Raw genomic sequence first — 18,766 nt, forward strand, 5'->3', positions numbered from 1 at the left:
GTGTTTGGTCATGGGAGAGCTTCCTTGTGTTTCTCATCTCTGACTAGCATTTTCTGTTGCATTTTTTTAAGGATGTTGTCCTATTATGGTCTGTACTAAAAATCCTTTTCATCTTCTTAATCTAATGAAAGATCTCCTAAATTGTGTTACATGTGATACTGTTGGCATGCAAGGCATATTGAGGCAGTACTTGGTTCCGAAGAGCAGCCAACAGTGCTGCAGTCTGCAGATAAAAGCTTGGAATTGGGGAAATAGTGATTCTGTCCTTAAAGGCTTTCTACTCCTTCCAGTCACTGAGCCCATTTTCCACACATTTTTACTAGCTGTAGCCAAGCTTGTAGGAAAGGAGAAATCTGAATCACTTGTACAAACCAGAGTCTCTAACACTGATGTAACCTAAATTCTGGGTTGCAGGGCTGTGCTTAATTTCTGACATAAAAGAAGCATTGACAAAAACAGACCATGCCTTATCTTCTCAGCTTTGGAATGGTGATCCCTTAGAATGACTCTGTTGTATTCTTTATCATTTTCTTTCCTTAGGCAGAGCATTCATTTCAAGATACAAAATCTTGATCTTTCTCAGCATACATGTAGAGGTTGTGTGTGCTCCTGCCAGAGCTGATGTGCCAACCAAAGAGCGGCAAGGGAAGTTAATAGTTCATTAGGAGGGCAACTATGATGTTACTCCATCCTGGTAATAAATATAAGATTGAAAAGGTGAGCGTAATGTAAACTGCTTTGCTAGAAAGATGAGAACTGCACAGAATGCCATGTGACTTAGTTATGTGCTCATCTTTTCATTGTTGCTATGGTGTGCAAGTGACACCCATAGCTGCTGTCCCATCAGTTCAACACCTGCTTCCCCTGGTCTGTCTGCTCTGCTTAGCTGTTCTTGTTGCTGCTGCTGTACTTGTGCTCAAGTCCTTTCTCTCTTCCATTTCATGACCCTATTAAACCTGATCTGGGAGGAAAGTGTTGACGTGGAGAGACCTTGAGGCCTTAAAAGACTTAGCCTCTTGCTTGTTCTTAGCTGAGCCCATCACAGTGTTCCCAGCACACCTGCCATAAAGCACAGCCATTTCCAGATTCTCTATTTTCTGCACCATGCAAAAATGTCAAGGTGAAGTCTGAAATGCGTGTGTTGCTATATAAATGACACCTATAGCATAGTAATGATTTTCTGATCTTGTAGCGTTAATGAAGGTGCACTCTTTCAGCTACCCTCCTGGCAAATAAGAGTCTGCAGAAATAAATTTGAAATAACTATTGATCAGATTTAAAGTTAACTACTAATTGCCATCAGAAAGCACTAGGCTGCTGCAGTGATAATCCATAAATATTTATAGATCTGCACTTTAGCATTAGATTTCTTCTACTGACTGCCATTCAAGAAGCCTAATCTTACAGGACAGGTTGAGAAAAGTAGCTGTTCAGCTGTTCCTAACTGATGATACTGTTATGTTTAGCCCCTGTGACATTGTTTTGAAGGATGCTATATAAATTGGGATTAGCAACATTTTTGATTTCTTCTAGGAAACAGCTTACTGAGGATTATTATAGTAAAAACCTGCTCAGTGTGCACGGCATGGTTTATGCAGAATGTCTTAGTACAATGCATGCAATGTCTCTGCCTTAAACTCAATGAAAACCTTGCCGTATTATGGTTGAGCAATGGCAGATCTGTAAGTTCCTCTTAAAATAGAAAAAGGGCTTTTTTTCTTCACTTGTTTCAATATGATGTTAATTGATGATTTTTTTCCCTTTTCTCATGTATTTTAGCAGCGTCATATTAAAAAATAAACCAAAAAAATTAGAAATTGGGCAGGCAGCTGTACCATCTTGCCTGTGCCAGAGGCCATTTCAGCGGGGGCATTCCAGGCAGCGCAAAGCTGCAGAATAACTAGAGTGCTTGCTCGTGGTGATGCGTACAATAGAGAAGAAATTCATTTCTTCATAATATAACTTCACTAAGTGATGTGAGATATATACAGTGCTTCACTGCACATTGAATTGTAATCTCTTGAAGTTATATATTTGCAAATGAATTAAATACATTTTTGAAGTGGTTAAGAGTTTTAGAAAGCACTCTGAAGGACTGAGATGCATCACTAATAACAGAATTGCAAATGTTGCTCTAAGCATTCATTAATACTCATTCTGAAATAACATATCTTGCCTAACAGTTTCTTTTAAGTGTCTTGACATCGGGCTTTAGGGGATAGGAAAAAGAATATTCACTTTTTCTTGCTTGTGCACTCTCATCTTTATGAACTATGCATTGTCTGTCCTCTGAAAGAAGCACCTCTGGCTCTTTGGCTTCCATAGGGTGAAGGCGGCCATGGGCTGGGTTGCCTGTACCGCAGCCTCCCCACTGCCTGCCACTGAGGGGCTGCTCCTGCCTCTGCCCTCCCTGCAGTCTCAGGCAGCTGTGGAGTCAGTGCCATTGTAGCCCATCCCAAAATCACCAGGAGGACTTGAAGAGACAGATTGAAGTGATAGTTTCAGATAGAATTATAATTTTCATAATTTGGGTTGCTCTGCCCAGTGGCTCCTCAATTCATTTCTGCTCCTCTGGTACCATCCAACCTTTCTGTCACAGGAACGTTTTCTAGCAGAATCATGTTCTGTCTGAAACTCTGTCACCAGTGCAGCTTTTTAGATGTGCATAACTACAAGAATTCACCAATGATGCAGTAACTGGGGCAAAGTGATCTGCAGTCGTATAGGTTACAAGATTGTCCCCTTCTACTCTCTGCCCTCTGCTCTCCCCTAAGACATGGAGCTGTTGGAGAGGGCTCAGAGGAGGCCGTGAAGGTGATCAGAGGGCTAGAGCACCTCTCCTATGCAAGAGGGAGCTGGGCTTGTTCAGCCTGGAGAAGACTCCAGGGAGACCTCATTGGAGTACTTGAAGGGAGCTTATAAGCAGGAAGAGGATCAACTTACATGGACACATAGTGATAGGATAAGGGGGAACAGTCTTAAACTAAAAGATGGGAGATTTAAGTTCAATGTTAGGAGAAAATTTTTCACTCAGAGGGAAGAGAGATGCTGGCACAGGCTGCCCAGAGAAGATGTGGATGCCCCATTCCTGGAGGTGCTCAAGGCCAGGCTGGATGGGGCCCTGGGCAGCCTGATCAGTGGTAGGGGTTGGGACTGGGTGGGCTTCGAGGTTCCTTCCAACCCAAGCCATTCTGTGATCCTATGAATAGCGATGGATGAAGGTGCAATGGACAAAGGTGCAGGAGATCCTCGAAGAGCAATTTCTGCTTGGAATATTTGTCATGGAGTTTTCTGAGAGAATTTGAATTAAATTGACAGAACAGACTGTCTAAGGCCTGCTAAGGACTTGTGCATAAATAGATGTGGCTCTAAGCTGCTGCTAATACCTGACAGGTTTCCTCTCAGCACTCCTGTCCAGACTTAACAGTGCCTTTCTTGAGTCCACTGTGGAAGTGGATTAGGGTAAACAGCCAAAAGGCACTCCTTGTGCAGGATAGGAGCATCCACAAAGGGAGTTACTGCCAAGTAGCTAATGCATTCTAAATTCACACCCTAGCTTATTTTGCAACAGCTTCCCTGTGTAGGCAAGCCCTACATGTTCATTTCATTTGATGGTTAGCATTGCATCAGTGACATTCCAGATTCTGACCACAGTGTTAGTAATGGAAAGTGGTTCATCTTCTAATGAAATGGTAGGTCTTTTTTTTTTCTTTCTTTTTTTTTCTGGTTGCAGCTCTTGCAACTTTTTCTTTCATGTGTCTGGGGTGAATTTCTTCATTTTTTTAAATGAGCATGATATTCTCCTTCTAATCTCTGGTATGTCAAATGATGCTCTCTAAACATGGAAATTACCTTTTTACAGTATGCTGGATGAAGCAGTGATTGTTAAGCCTTTTTTATTCCAAAGAGTAGGTGAAAACCCAAATTAATAAATATGTCATTTTTACTTATTTGTAATTTAGTTTGTGTCTGTGTATTTTTTCCTGTAAGATATCCCAGTGTTTCTCTTGCTATGCTCTTATTGTGGCATCTCTAATACTTCTGCTCTGTGGTCACATGCCTGGCATACTTTCATATAGACTTAGAGTTTCCTGGTCATTTGAGTAATCTGTTTATCAATTGGGTTTATTTTCAGCAAGCCTTTGGTGTTTAATTTGCTTATTAAGTTTGCACGTCACTGTGGGTGATGATAGTTAAGATGGAAGAATATGGCCTTCTTAGATTTTCCAGAAATAGTGGCTCCTCTGAGCTTACTGATGAGCCCTCATGGCATCTTTTTAGGTAAGCTTCATCTCCCCCAGGAGCTTCTTCAGATCTAGTCCAGACTGTAGGGATGAGGAAACTGCTGTTTGAAATGTCAGCCACGGACTTTGAAGTGTGGATTTCTCATGTTAGTACGCAATAACAAAGTAAGCAAGAAAGCTTCCTCTCTCTGTTTGCCAACCAAACTGTTCCAGTTGCACGATTTACAACGATGCACTTTCTGTTCACATTTCCAGGGACGCAGCTCCCACTGCATGCAGTCTGAATTTCCCAAAGTCTAAAGGCAAACGTGATGTCTTACTTCTCACTCTGAATAATATCTGAGTTGAAGGTTTCGCAGAACAACTCTCTGGAGTTGTTTGTTTTCTTTTCCTTGGTGGGTTTTGTAGTCCTATTTTATTCATTAACGGGTTACACGGGAATTTTTATCTAACTTGAAGTGTTGTTACATCTCCTTCACTTAATTTCTGTAACTGAGTGTCCCAAAATACTTCCATCAAATCACAGTCTGCCCTCATTACAAGGTTGTTCTGGAAAACTGACATCAACCAGCTCTACCCCGCAGTGAAAGGATGAAATGGGAACAGTATTTCCATAAGGAATAGTGTATTTTAAAAGGAGTGTAGCTTAGGGGGACAAAATATTGTAAAATATACATGTGCTGTGAATTTGAAGGCATTTAAAAGGAGTTTTTAGGGGATAGGTGCTTTGTTCAGGATACTGTCCTTTCCTTCCCCACTCCTACTATGTAAAGGAACTAACAATTTGCTACTTCATTCATCTAATTTGCTCCTCACATCCCAGGAAAATTGGAATGGCTTATATTCACAGGATTGTCACTTTATTTCGGATTTACCAAATCTGTGTCTATATAATCCTTGCACGAGTATGTTAAAACAGGGCATACATAAAGGAATTGTGAGTATATTTACAGCAAATTGCTTGGCCTGGGCAGGAGCAAGTAAATTTGCAGTTGCAAGCTGGAGCAATATGTTAGAGGCCACCTTCCTTAGATCAACTTGTGTATTGCAACACCAGCAAGTAATCAAATTGTAATGTACTTTAATGCAAAGCCTAGTTTGGCTTGGTTGGCAAATTAAACTATCGCTCGCCTCTAGCTAAAGCAGACAGCCTTTGAACTTTTTGACTGCAGCTGTAGCTTGCACACCTTATTTTCCCTTTTAAAAATCAAATTAAACTGTAACCTGCAGCCTCTGTGGTAAGTTTCAAGGAAAATTAAATTGTTGCTAACCTTTCTAGCAAAGATAACTGTCTCTAATCAAGCTGAAAAGTCCAGTCCCAAATTCCCCACTCCAAGTTCAGACAAATTCATTGGAGGAAAACTCCAGGGGCTATTAAGTGCAAAGTTATTACCTCTGACTCAGGAAGTCCTTGGGCACAAATAGCTAGAGGCTGGGAAATTTTATCAGGAATGTATTACTCTGTGCTTCCCCTCTTCTTTCATTCTTCCTGCAGCGTTTATTGTGGATCTGTCCGGGACGCAGACCAGGCAGCTGCTCTGCTTCTGGCTCTGAAGGCAGCTCAGGCTCTCAGCACTGGCAGGCGCTGTCCCACTCTTCAGCATGGCCCCGAGTGGCCTCAGCAGTGTGGTCTTGGGGCTTTTCCCTCCTTTTGACTTGTCCCTGGCCCCTTTTACCTTGTGCTTGCGGCGGCCCAGGTCCAGTCACCGTCCCTTTTCACTCTTGGGTGTGACGTCCTTCACTTCTCTCCCTCGCAGTATTTTCTTTGTCCTGCTGGCAGGAACACTTGGCACTTGATTTACCCTCACAACATTCATGTTTTTCTTGGAGCTCTCAGAGATAGGACTTTTCCCAGCCTGGATGAGTTGCTGTTATTTCTATAGAGTCAGCAGTACAATAGACCCTCTCGGGAGCCAGGACCGTGTCTGGCTACAGGCTCAGCCTCACAAAGCCTCAGTCCTGCGTGCTTAACATTGCTCATTGATTCCCAGGATTAGCGTCTGGCTGATGGCAGGTGAGAAGGCAGAACAGTGCAGCTCAAAAGGAAAGAAATCAATTAAGTTCACATTGCAACATGTGCTTTCTCGTGGCCAGGTTATGGCAATCTTCCTCGCCTTAGCGAAACGGGAATTGGGTAGAAGACATTGTTGGCCCTGGAAGCACTGAGCAGGCAGTGGTGTGTCTGTCAGAGAAGTGGAAATAACAGCAGAGAGACGTTTTCCTCCCTTTGGTTTTATTATGTATAATACCCACGCTTAATGTAACCCTCAGTACAGCAGCTAATATCTCTGCACTGTAGTTTTCTCATTCTTAAAAGTTGCCTTAAACATTCTCAGTCTCTCAGCAGACTTGGTAAGGAGTGAGCTAAGGCATATTAGTCACGTTTTTATCAAGAGATGAAAGTGATAGAGATATAAAGTACTACTTGCTTTTAATTAAAATGGAATAAGTCAAAAACAGTTGGCAGTTGCAAACTTCATTATGATGTGTTACCAAAAATAGATATCTTCATGAGAATGCAGTTTTGTTACAACAGTGGGCACTAATTAGCTGCAAACATAATTGCTGAGATAGCCAGATAGAAAACGTGTTACTAGCACTCGTAATAGATGTCAGTTGGCTGGAACAGAAGACTAGAAACTCTTAAGTCTTAAAATCCAATATGTTAGAGTACCAAAATAGATCCATGTAATTCTGTTGCTTAAGGCAACATTTGAATTTCAGGAACAATAACTTAGTGTTTTCTGCATCTGGTTTTAATTCGCAAGGAAAACTCAGTTTTAGAAAAATGTAACCTGACTTAGCTGAAATATGTATGACCTGGTGTTCCTATTTCTTCTTTCCATAGAGAAGTCATGTTTAGAAACTTTTATAATTTCATTTGGTAAAATTCCCTTTGACCTCAGAAAAACATCTTCTAATATGAGTTTACGGGCATAGATGTGTGGCTTATAACATCCTGCTATCCGGTTCAGGATGTATGTGTGTCTGTTCTTTTTCTGTAATCTCTGCAGATTTTACTGTAATTGAAAAAAATTATTTTGCTCTCTCTTTCTGTAATCTAGAACACCAAGCAATAACAACGAATCTGTGGGTGTTTTATCTGATTTACACTAATTTGCAATCGACATGTTTGAGGTATCTCTTACATAATCCCAGTCTTACATATTTATTATTAAAAATATTAGCGGCTTATGAAAAGGAAATACTTTGATCACAGAATCACAGAATTAGCAAGGTTGGAAAAGACCTACAAGATGATCCAGTCCAACCATCCACCTACCACCAATAACCCCACTAAGCCATGTCTCTCAACACAACATAATAATTCGTTTGTACTGTGATGACCTCTTGAAAGCAGGACCCTGCTGTGGTAGACTGTTCACAGTCATTGCAAATAAAGTCCAAACAAGAAGTGTTTAGGACAAGCTCGCAGCAGGAGGACAGAATCCATGTAGGTTCATATACCCCACCTACCAGAACTGGGTCTTGGCGTACCCAATCTCAGCCATTAACTCTGAGGCTTCTAGATCACCTCCAAAGCCAGTAAGAGAGGGAAGTAAACTCAGACTGTGATTTATCCCATATATAATTGTAAGGCTTGAGACATTCAGGTTAGAGTCAAGCTTGGTATCTAAATATTATTGACTTAAAAAATCAGTCATCCCTTGTAATCAATCACCTGTCCTAGATCTTGCTAGCACTGCTGAGTTCTAGCTTCATGGGCTGCCACTGTGCAGGTACGCCCTGAGTGAAGTTCCTGAGTTGAAGTGAAGTACAACATAGTGAAATGCATGCTTCCAGATGTTTCTAGCAGGAAAGACTGGAGCTGCAGGATGTCAAAATTTGCAGATGCATGAATTTAAGGAAATTCTGAATCTCTTGTTCTTTGTTAGTGTTAGTCATAGGAAAATAACCAGTGTGGTATTTACAGAAACCAGCCCCTGCAGAAGCTCACACCTACTGATAATCTGGCATATTCTTTAGCCTTACTAACAGAGATTTCATAAAATCATAGGATCACAGAATGGCTTGAGCTGGAAGGGACCTCAAAGCCCATGCAGTCCCAACCCCCTGCTGTGGGCTGGCTGCCCCCCACCAGCTCAGGCTCCTCATCCAGCCTGGTCTTGAATGCTTCTAGGGATGGGACACCCACAGCTGCTCTGTGCAGCCTGTGCCAGCACCTCACCTCCCTCTGAGTAAGGAATTTCCTCCTAACATCAAATCTAAATCTCCTCTCTTTCCTGAACACTTGACAAACTCCTGGCATGGAGAGGAGAGTGGGGCAAGCTCTAGTAAGGAGGAAGGAAGGAGAAATGTGCAGTCTGTGGAGAACGATGGTGGGAGTGTTGATGCTGAAGGACCCAGAGCAAAGCTGGGCCCGCTTGCCTGGCAGCCTGCTCTCTTTGGATTGGGTGTGAGAGACTGCATTTGCTCCCAGGGTGATGTCTTCTGTTATCGTGGGGAAGGTGATGGTACTACACAGGCATGCAGAGCTGACCATAAGTTAGGAAACACCGGTCCTTAACAGATGTGGAGGGCTGAATACCAGGGATGCAAAGATCAGCTGATAGCGTGTGGTAGCAGCTGCAGCAAAGGGAACCAGAGCTGAAGCTTTGTAGAAGGCAAATGATAACTAAGACCCTCACTGTGCCGTTGTGTTTCTCAGTGCCCCACTGGCAGGAAAAGCCAACACGGGGCTGAATGATTTCATCCCCTGCAAACCCTGTGCTCCTGCATTGCTCCCACATTTTTTATGATAAGGGTAATGTAGCACTGGCACAGCTTGCCCAGAGAGGTGATGGATGCCCCGTCCCTGGAGACACCCAAGGTCAGGCTGGCCGGGGCTCTGAGCAGCCTGCTCTAGATGTTGATGTCCTTGTTCATTGCAGGGGAGTTGGACTAGATGGCCATTAATGGTCCCTTCCAATTCAATTGATTCTGTGATTACAAACCAGATGGTTCAGCTTGAGAGAAAAACATTCTGTTCAGCATGGGCCACCTTAGGTGTATGCTGTAGGGCACTGCTGCAAAACACTGCAGAGCCACCCCAAAGGACTGGAAAATTATGGCACGTGTTCAGTTTGCTTTTATTAGCAGGTTGAAGATAAACAAGTATATTGGACTAAAAGCCTAAATTCATAACAACAAAGTTAGGAAAAGATAAAACAGCATATAGACGTTTGCTAAGGCTACATTTAGGAATAAGGAATCCTCCTCAGCTCCTCTGTGTCTCACTCTCAGCTCAGGCTGAGGGGTTTCTGCGTGGCACTCAGCCTGTGTGCCCTGGGTACGCGGTCACAGCTCACCTTGGTGCTCTGGCAGAGGGGAACCTGCAGCTCCTCTGGCCCTGGGGGATTTCGCCCCGTCTGTCCGCCCTTCACTCCCTGGCCCCGATTCAGCAGGTTACTTCAGTAACGTTTCTGTTTCCTATCTCAAATAACACATTCTTGGCTTTTGTTTTTCACTAATTGTAATCTTGTTAAAATACAGTGGCATCACTTTACAAATTGTGTTTTACGATGAATAGTACAAACTCCATTTAAATTAAATACTGTGTTTCCAGGCTATATAGCAAGCCCAGTTATGACATTCAAGCACAAACTGATCTTGGGTGCTGGACTCCTGGGTCTACAAAAGCTTCACCTCATCCTGTGTTAGATTTTGGATGCTCATCTGCAGGCTGCTGGTTTTCTGTGGATTTGAACAGGGAGAACAAAAGACTTTGTGTATATTCAGGCCAGCTTGCTTTCCTTTCCAGCTCTCCTTTCTGACAGTGGCCATAAATAGCTACCATAAAATAAAAAGTGGTTGCCATTTAAAACATTGGAAAAGCTAAATTTTGTAACAGAGATTGTAGTAGAGTATTTTTGCAGTATCTTGTTCAGGGAGTGGATACAGAAATAAGTTGTGGCATCTTAGATATCACTGTGAGATAACGCTGGGCAAAAGCTAGGTCTTATTTGCTTATTTTAAGTATTGACTATCTAAATATTAAATGGAAGTTGTCTTGTTTCCCATTATAGTTCGTCTTCAATCAGATAGTAATGAAAATGACGACATCGAACAAATCGATGAAGACATAGCTGTGACTCAGAGTCAGATGAACTTCATTTGTCCCATTACACAGGTATGCTATCACACTATAGGAGATTGGGAAAGAGCTATTTCATGTCCCTCGTTGGTTTGCTTATTACAAATCCATGGTATTTGTAAAAAATCGGGCAAGCATTATCAGAGAGGAACAACAATGCTTAGGGAAAAAAACAACCACATAAGTAGCAAGGCAGTTTCCTATGCGGGATCTGATCCCATAACTTCAGTGCAATGCCATGTATGAGTGGCAACAAGACTTCCTGCTGTTTTACACGAGTTTCATAAGAGACACTTTCAAAGGACATTCTCAGTTCCTTTAAATCAAACCTTATTGATTGTAGGTGGAAATGAAGAAGCCAGTTCGAAACAAAGTCTGTGGACATTCTTATGAAGAAGATGCCATCCTAAAAATCATCCAGACTCGAAAGCAGCAAAAGAAGAAAGTCTGGTAAGCTAACAGGAATGTGTGGAAAAGCTATTTGCTTTGCTGTGTAAGTGGAATTTTACTCCACTTGTTCTAGGAAATGTATTTGGATTGGCAAGGCTACAGGAAGTAATACTTCAGCGTCTGCCCAAGTCACAGTCTCCTCATTAGTGCAGTACACATGAAGGATTTTTTTCTTTAATGAAAACAATGTGCAAGGAAATATTCAGGAAGTGTGTGGGGAAGTTACAGCTACTCATGGTACCCACACAGCGGAATAAAAGAGATTTTATATAGCCGTGAACAACAAAGAGAAACTTCAGCTTCATAAGATTTAGTAGCTTATTGCATTCCCACTGCTTATTTAGCAAGCCTTAAGGTTAATGAAAAATAAATGTCTTCGCTGTGCATCCTCTTCTGCAGTTACGTTCCAATACAATTAGCAATGAGAAATATTAAAACTCAACCTTCTAGGCAGTACAGGGTTTAAAAATGACCAGACAGAACTGTATACTTACTACTACAATGCAGTGAAATGATTCTTAATCTGTAGCACCGAAGCAGCTTGCTGCTTTCCATGTAGGATATATTTTGTTGAATGAAAACATGTAAAAGTTGAATTATTAAACCTGAAATTCTTCCTGATAAGTTTCAAACTTAACATTGTTTCGATTTTTTGAAAAACAAAACAAGAAGAAAAGGGGCTCAAAGGCTGTCTAGAGCAAATTTAGAGGACATATTTTGTCATCATTAACCATCATTATTAATGTCTGATTTCATGCCAAATAGCCAGAGTTTCACATTTTTGCATTGATGACCTCATGGAAACTTACAAGTTGTGGACTTTTTAATAAATGTGCAGTTGCTCAGGAAGATCTGTAGAGGCTAGCAACCTGATTTCTCCAAAGATAAAGCCACAGTTAGCTTACTTCCTCTATCTGTAGCTCTTGCATTTCTGTCGCTGTACACACTCTGCCACATGGATACAAAGTGGGGCAGAACTTCTTCTTCCTGGCTGCGGGAAAGCACCACTACAATATCAGTCATCCACTGTGATGGCTCTCAGTGGCTTTCTGTACTCTTGCCACTACCTTGGTGTTGAGGCAGCTTGAAGAATGGGGGAGAAGCACCTTGTCTGTTTTGAGGGCTATGGAAAAAAGTAGAGGGCGTGGAATATGCTGTGGATGACAACAAAACCAGCAACGTGGAGGGACAGAAATTTGGCTGGAAGAATCAAGAGGAGTTGGGAAATAGCTCACAAGTTGGAGAGAAAAAAGTAAGAGTTCTGGAGGGTAGGAACAGGCTAGGAAAGTGCTCAAACAGCCTCAACCACTACAAAAAATACCTCCTCACTCAACGGGAGGGTCACCCTGACACCGCTGATTTACCCTGTCCTCTGTGCAGTAAATAACCCAGTGCACCTTGCCATCATCGAATCTTTGTTAAGTCACATAAGCTTTGTCAAATCACTACTTTATACCAGTAAATCCCATTGCTGCTTCTCTCTTCCAACTGAAGAGACATGTGCAACAAAATAAGTCCACTGGAAAAACATGGTAGTAGAGACCACTCTGGAGGGTCTGAGAAGTGTCATCACTGCTGATAAAACTAATGGCGTTGTAGGACTGAATTTTTATTTTCTTCTTTAAATAAATTAATGACTTAGAGGAAATAGAAAGTAAAAACCATCATCAAAGCTGTAAAATGCCCAGCTTTAGAAGCAACTTTATGCCCAAACTGAAGTTATTTGTGCAGTCTGAATCCTGGTGGATTGTACCACTTGGACAGTAGTTATTGCAACATGCTACAAAAGTAAAAACACAGCACGAACCAGGTTTCACTGTAATTAAATTGAGAAAGATTGCCTGGTTTTCTCTGCCCAGTCTCACCGATCTGCTGTAATTTTAACGTTTCTCAAGAAAATCCTGTCAGTCTTTGAAAAACCATAGTCTGCATCGTGGGAAGACAGACGTAAAGCAACGAGTTCCTCATTCTGGAACCACTCTGTTTGTGTTACTCAACATTATCCAGCATGATTCAAGTAGGAGCAGGTATCCTGAAAGAGCAGAGTGCTGGATAGGGGAGTCCTTTCTGTCTTTACTCATAAATCAAGGCCATTGCTCATTGCAGAGCTATAGAAGCAGCTGTCTTCTCACACATACTGTACGCAATGTTTGAAACCACTGATGTCCGTGGTGCAACTGGCCATCCTTCAGCTGACGCACACACACAGCCACTAGTTTTGTGCTGCTAGACTCAGCCACAGAAAACTTGAGGCAATCGTGGTATATCTCGGTTTGCTCACTATTTTCCATTGCCTGGAAGGGCACACTAACACTTTGTGCTTACAGGTAACTTTGGAAGCTTTCTAAGCACTAGTTATTCATTAATCTGTTAAGTTATTGCTCTTACAAGGTGATAAATGGGAAAACTGAGGCACAGAGCAATTAAGTGACTTGCCCATGACACACACAGCAAGCTGCCAGCAAGTCTGCAATAAAAGCTGTGAGTATGGAATATAAATAAGTTCAGCACCTAAGACAAAAGTTATTCCTAAAAGGGAAACAAAAATCAGAACAAATGTAATTTCTGATGTCAGGTACCATCTGTGACTGTTTGGGCCACTGCCTAAGGGAAACGACCTCTGGTCCCTGAATATTTTTCACCCTGTTATCTTTCTCTGATTGTTTCAAGTAGTTGTAAGCCATTTTGTACTGGATCTTCATTTAGATGCTGTTCATTTGACCCCATATCTCTGTGATTCTTCAGCTCAGAACAGGACAGGTAAATTTTCACACTGACTGGATGTTCCAAGGATTCACTAGTCAGCCTCTGCAAGCCTCATTTTATCTATTTATTTTCCTATAAATTAATTTCCCTATTTATCTATCAGCGAAGATTATACCATTCCACTGCAGATTAATAGGGTAAGAGGTAGTTACCTGCAGTTTACAGAGGACTTCAAAGAGAGAAAGCAACACGGCAGGACTTCTGTGCAATGTTAGTATCACTACTAATGCTGTGTACAGGGAACAAGGGAGCAATCTCCAGGTGAGAGGCCTCGTCTCCGCGTTCCTTCCTTCAGCTGTTGATTCCCACCAGTTTAGATAAATGGGTTTATTTTTCCCCCACAGAGAGCTGATGAAGAGGAAAAGAGGTAACGGGGAGCTGACTGAGTGTGAATCCCAGATAAATACAGTAAAGCAGCAGATGTTATGTAAAAGCCCGTGTCTGACTAATACAATTCTTCTCATTTACTGGAGTCTCTCTTTTCTTTTTAACAGCTGCCCTAAAATTGGCTGTAGCCATGATGATGTAAAAGGATCAGATCTCGTGCCAGATGAAGCACTTAAAAGAGCGATTGACAGTCAGAATAAACAAAGCTGGTCAACGCTGTAGAAGTCAGCTGGATATGCCACTGCCACAAAGAAAATTTGTTATTAGAAGTCTTGTGAGATAAGCTGCTGATTGTAAGCAGGTTGTGTAACGGATTGTTATTTAAAGTGTTTCATTTATAGGCAAAGTTGAAGGTCTCTGCTGTAACTGAAAACATTTTTTCAACTGCCAAATATGAGGAATTCCAGGTTATCGTGTTGTTTTTTTCTGCTTCCTGAAATTGTAAATGTTGCATTTGTTAAATAAAATGTGGCTTTCAGCCTTTAACTTCCCTAGTCAGCATGCTTCATTTTTCAGCATATTAGAGGTGTGGATTCTGCAGGTATTTAATTGTGAGTGCTTTGCTCAGTATTGCAGATAGTTGTTCCTGTCTCTGTAACTGCTGGGAATACTGAGTAGGGCACTCCCACAGGATTTACCCAGCTTATGTACCCTGATTAGGTGCACTTCCCTGCTTCGATACAAACCACAGGAAACTTAATACGAGCAGTAAGTGCTACACATCTGTACCTTGTACGTGGACACACCAAGTTACCACTCACTTTTGAGGATCTTGGCATTGTTCTTATAATAATTGAATGCTCTGCACTAATTTAGGCTTTTCTCATATTATATATATATATATACTTCATTTTTCTGTGCATTTGGGTACTAATCCAAGAAAAGATGTAAACTTTGTGACGCTCGGTAGTTACTCCCTAGGTGCAGGTGTCTAGCAGGTAAGACACTGGGTATATGCATCACAACTAGCCATAGGTAAAAAGAGCTGCCTTGCTGGTCAGGTGGCAATTTTCTTGTATTTGAAACTGAAAATACAGAATTCTTTGAGCTCTGGGATCCTTAGTGAGTTAGATGATTTTTCCTAAGTCATTTTTCCGAATGTACGAGCTGATGTTCAGTACTAAATGTAGCCAGGGTACCTAAATGCTAAGCTTTCCATTCTGGGTTGCTGTTTGCTAACAGCTTTCCTTTATTAGACCATTATTAACCCTGATTACACTTGAGTGCAAACCACTTCAAGCTGAAATTATTATTTTGTAATTGAAGAATATTAATCTGCAAACTGATTTCGTAGCTAAAAAAGGGAACTGGGATTACTTGCTCTGAGCTTTTGTGTTCAAAACACTTCATGGGAATTAGCTGGGTAAGTTTCATAATGTAGTCTAACCCCAAAGGTCTGTCTTCTCAAAACTCAGTAGTGATCAGGAGTGCTTCTGTCTGGAAGCCCAATTGAAATATTGGAAAGAGATCTGAGAGCAGCTGAGCACTATGCACTTTTTTGTCCACTTAGGTGTGAAAATCAAGTCCCTTTTAAGATGTCTCAGGTCAAAGACTGTTCAGGAGATAGGTTATTGATTTTCAGAGAAGTGATAGAGTTAAATGCCGCAAGAGAGGAGGTTAACTATTGTTTGTCTCAAAAGTGGTAATGGTGGTGGTGGAGGGATCCCTATGCTGTAGCTTTTTCTTTCATCTTTAAGTTTGTGGTTAAGTTTCCTCTGTCATCATTTATAAGCAAAACACTCAGAAACAGAAACCTGTGTGAAACTTACATTGGTTCAACAATCTCTGCAGTTTCTGATGGAGGTGCCTTAGTGTTGCCCTCATGGATCTAATTCAATCCTTACTGATTATAAGGCTCCCAAGGCTTCAGATGCAAAGGTGTTCTCTACACATTCGATGGCTGCAGTTTCACACCTCAAATTTAGTTCATGTAGGTGTCTGGATGCTTCAAATAATACATAACATTATAAATGCTAAATTGTGCCAGACTAATTCATATCTTTAAGCTGGTGCCATGATGATGGCAAAATACTTGATCTTCCTTTCCTCCTTTGCTAGCCTGAGAGAGGCAACATCAGCGAGTCAGAGCCTGAGCAGTGAGTGCAGGTGCAACCTTGTGAAATCATTCTGAATCGTAGAATCGTAGAATCATTAAGGTTGGAAAAGACCCCTGAAATCATCTACCAACTGTCTACCCATCACAACCATGCCCACTAAACCATGTCTTCAAAAGAATCCCATCAAAATCGGTGACCAAAATTGATGATGTATTGCATAGATCAACTGTCAAGAGAAAACTGCCTCTGTTTACCGTAATCAGTGAAGCTCTGCTCCCCAGAATGATTGGCCTTGTTGTATTTAAACAGTGTCCAAGGAATCCTGTGGTAATGAATGAATTCTTTTTTTTTTCCCCTAAACCTGGAATTTGAGCCATCTTGTTGATTTTTCATGGCTTGTTCTCTCTTACAGTTGGTGCTTACAAATACTTTTCCTTCTGCAATGGAAATAACGTGAGCCTAGTCATCAGTGTGAATTGCAGCTGGCATTTGGTAGGTGGAAGGACAGAATTGCCTTGGCAGCCATGGCAGGTTTCTGTGCCTGTCAGCTGACATGGTGGAAGTTCTGAATGTTGCAGCCTGGTTGGGGTGGCTGTACTTCCAGCTCATTGCTGCTTCATTGGGTTTTGTGTCACAGCTGTGACCTCGCTGTTCCCACGTGTCCCGCCTAAACTGCTCTGGATAGAAGTAGCTTGCAAGAGTTAAAGAACAAAAATAAGTGTCTGTGATGAATAGGCTGATCAGCATGACTCACAGAAGTAGAAACAACAGCAGTTAAAGCTCGAATGTTAATCTGTTTTGGCTATAAGATATCCTATGTAAACAGGCATACGTTAACAGTTCACAGAGTAATTTGTGTGTCATTGCTTGACGTCAGAAATTTTGCAATAATATTTAAGGAAAGAAACTCATAGGTGAGGCTTTTTTCTGTTCCATGAGGGGTCTTTTACAAACGCAGCAAACCTAGGTGGAGTTCGTGAGGGTGTGACACTGAAACCTGGTGAGAATCTGTCTTTGCCAGAGAACTTCCATATAGAATTTTGATTAAAGAAACATCTAATCAAACAAATAAAAGCAGAAGGGATCCACATGCAAAAGCTTTCAGTGATGCCCTGGGGCACGAGCCATTAGCACAGCTCTCATTGGAGCAGGTTTTCTGTGTTAAAAGCAGAGACTCCCTCTGAAGTTTTCGAATCGGTGGAGCCACAAAGTGTAAAGAGAAGAACTAATCAGGCAGGCATCTCATGGAAGATTTAGCACACTTGTGCTAAAAGGAGCACACACTGCCCTGAATCAAGGGTACATTCATCATTCCTGCTCCTGAACTGTGATCTTATTCATTCTAGAAGAATCACAAAGACTGGGCTAAGTCAGTGCTCCCTTGAGAAACACCCGGAGCACGAGCAGGGGCTGGAGGAAGTGAGATCGATGACTCAACACCAAGGCCAACACACTGCCTTATTTTAGACAATGTCCTCTTGGATATACTCATGTTTCCTCATGAGTGGCTGATGACAAAGGTCTTACCTACCTGTGGTCACAAGTACCTCGTGACGTTTTTCTCAAGAATAGCTCCAGCACTGTGGCTGAAACCAGTGCGGAATTCACTGTGGAACAAGATTAACTTTCACTGTGGTTTCAAGTGAGCCTTAATCTCCACCTTCCCTAGAGATCTCCCTGTTGGATCCGAGGTGCGGTGTGGTCCATCAGCCTGGCATTAATGACAGTGCTCTGTTACATGGTAAAGATGCCCTTGGGAACCATGTTCCCTGGAGTGGAAAATGTTAGACTCTCCCCAGGACATTTCCCCCTTTCTCTTGCTGCAGCCAAAGCATTAAACCAAGGGCACCTCATCACAACTACAGGTTCATCAGCAAAACCATTGGTCATCCAGGAATTTTTTTTAACACAGCAGGTTCTCACTGCAAGCAGTGATTCCAACTCTTCCATAAATAACATTCTATTTTCTGGTCTCAGAGGACTTACTGCTCATACATGTCATTGAAACACGTGGCATGCTCACAGCAGTGCCCAGAGGGAAATTCTGCGTGTGGATGCCAGAGGGTTGTAGGCTGCCAGCCAGCAACTGGGAGAAGGAAGAATATCCCATTGACTGCTGAGCAGGTAAAGTGCTGGGATCTGTGCAAGTTGGGCAGAGGATGCCCATGGATGTGCTCGGCCTTTTCCTGCTCGAGTAAGCTCAGCAGTGTAGCAGGAATGCACCAACATATTTACAAACGTGTGTGTTTTACTGTTTCAAGACACTGCACTCAAGGTAGCAGCAGGGTGGAGGAGGCTGTGCCCCACTTGGTTCTTCTGCACTTAGTCCAGACCTGAGGACAGAGCTTGAAAGCATGCACATGAATTGAATTGCATGGGAAGCTTACCAAAGGAAGTGTTTGCTTGTAAACTCGACATGAATAGGATCCTCTCTGACCGCAGGGGAAGCGGAGAGCCGCTCATTCACTGCCCGCTTGTGCAATCAGCTTCTGAAGTAAGAACAGGGTTTGAGGTTTAAGACCTGAGCCTTCACACATCTGCAAGCAACAGAAGCAGCCTTCATACTCTTCGGTCTGCAAAGGGACAAAGTCAGGAGGTGCTGCTCATGAGACTCCTTGGGTTTGATAACAACAGGCTTATCAAAAGGGAATTATGTAGATATCCCAGCAACAGCAGCCCTCAGACGGGTTTCTGGGAGGGCTCGAGGGGAGACATCTGAACACCATCACACTGCAGTCCCTTTGATGCCACTGCACTCTTGTCATGTG

The 18,766-nt window shown here is 42.2% G+C and overlaps 1 protein-coding gene across 3 annotated transcripts in view; it reads left to right on the forward strand.

Annotated features, from left to right (window-relative positions):
* Nucleotides 1–14,431, forward strand: part of NSMCE2 (NSE2/MMS21 homolog, SMC5-SMC6 complex SUMO ligase) — a 127,873-nt gene extending 113,442 nt beyond the window's left edge. For 2 of the 3 annotated variants that reach the window (XM_021385765.1, XM_021385767.1), the window contains exons 5-7: nucleotides 10,271–10,374; nucleotides 10,682–10,788; nucleotides 14,049–14,431. In XM_021385765.1, the coding sequence (XP_021241440.1) occupies nucleotides 10,271–10,374; nucleotides 10,682–10,788; nucleotides 14,049–14,163 (326 nt within the window). In that variant the 3' untranslated portion in view covers nucleotides 14,164–14,431. Of the gene's footprint in view, nucleotides 1–10,270; nucleotides 10,375–10,681; nucleotides 10,789–14,048 lie in introns of those variants that run through there. The other variant, XR_002434876.1, reaches the window with a different exon arrangement.

Source organism: Numida meleagris, chromosome 2 (assembly GCF_002078875.1).
Source record: "Numida meleagris isolate 19003 breed g44 Domestic line chromosome 2, NumMel1.0, whole genome shotgun sequence".
In the NCBI taxonomy this organism is placed as follows: domain Eukaryota; kingdom Metazoa; phylum Chordata; class Aves; order Galliformes; family Numididae; genus Numida; species Numida meleagris.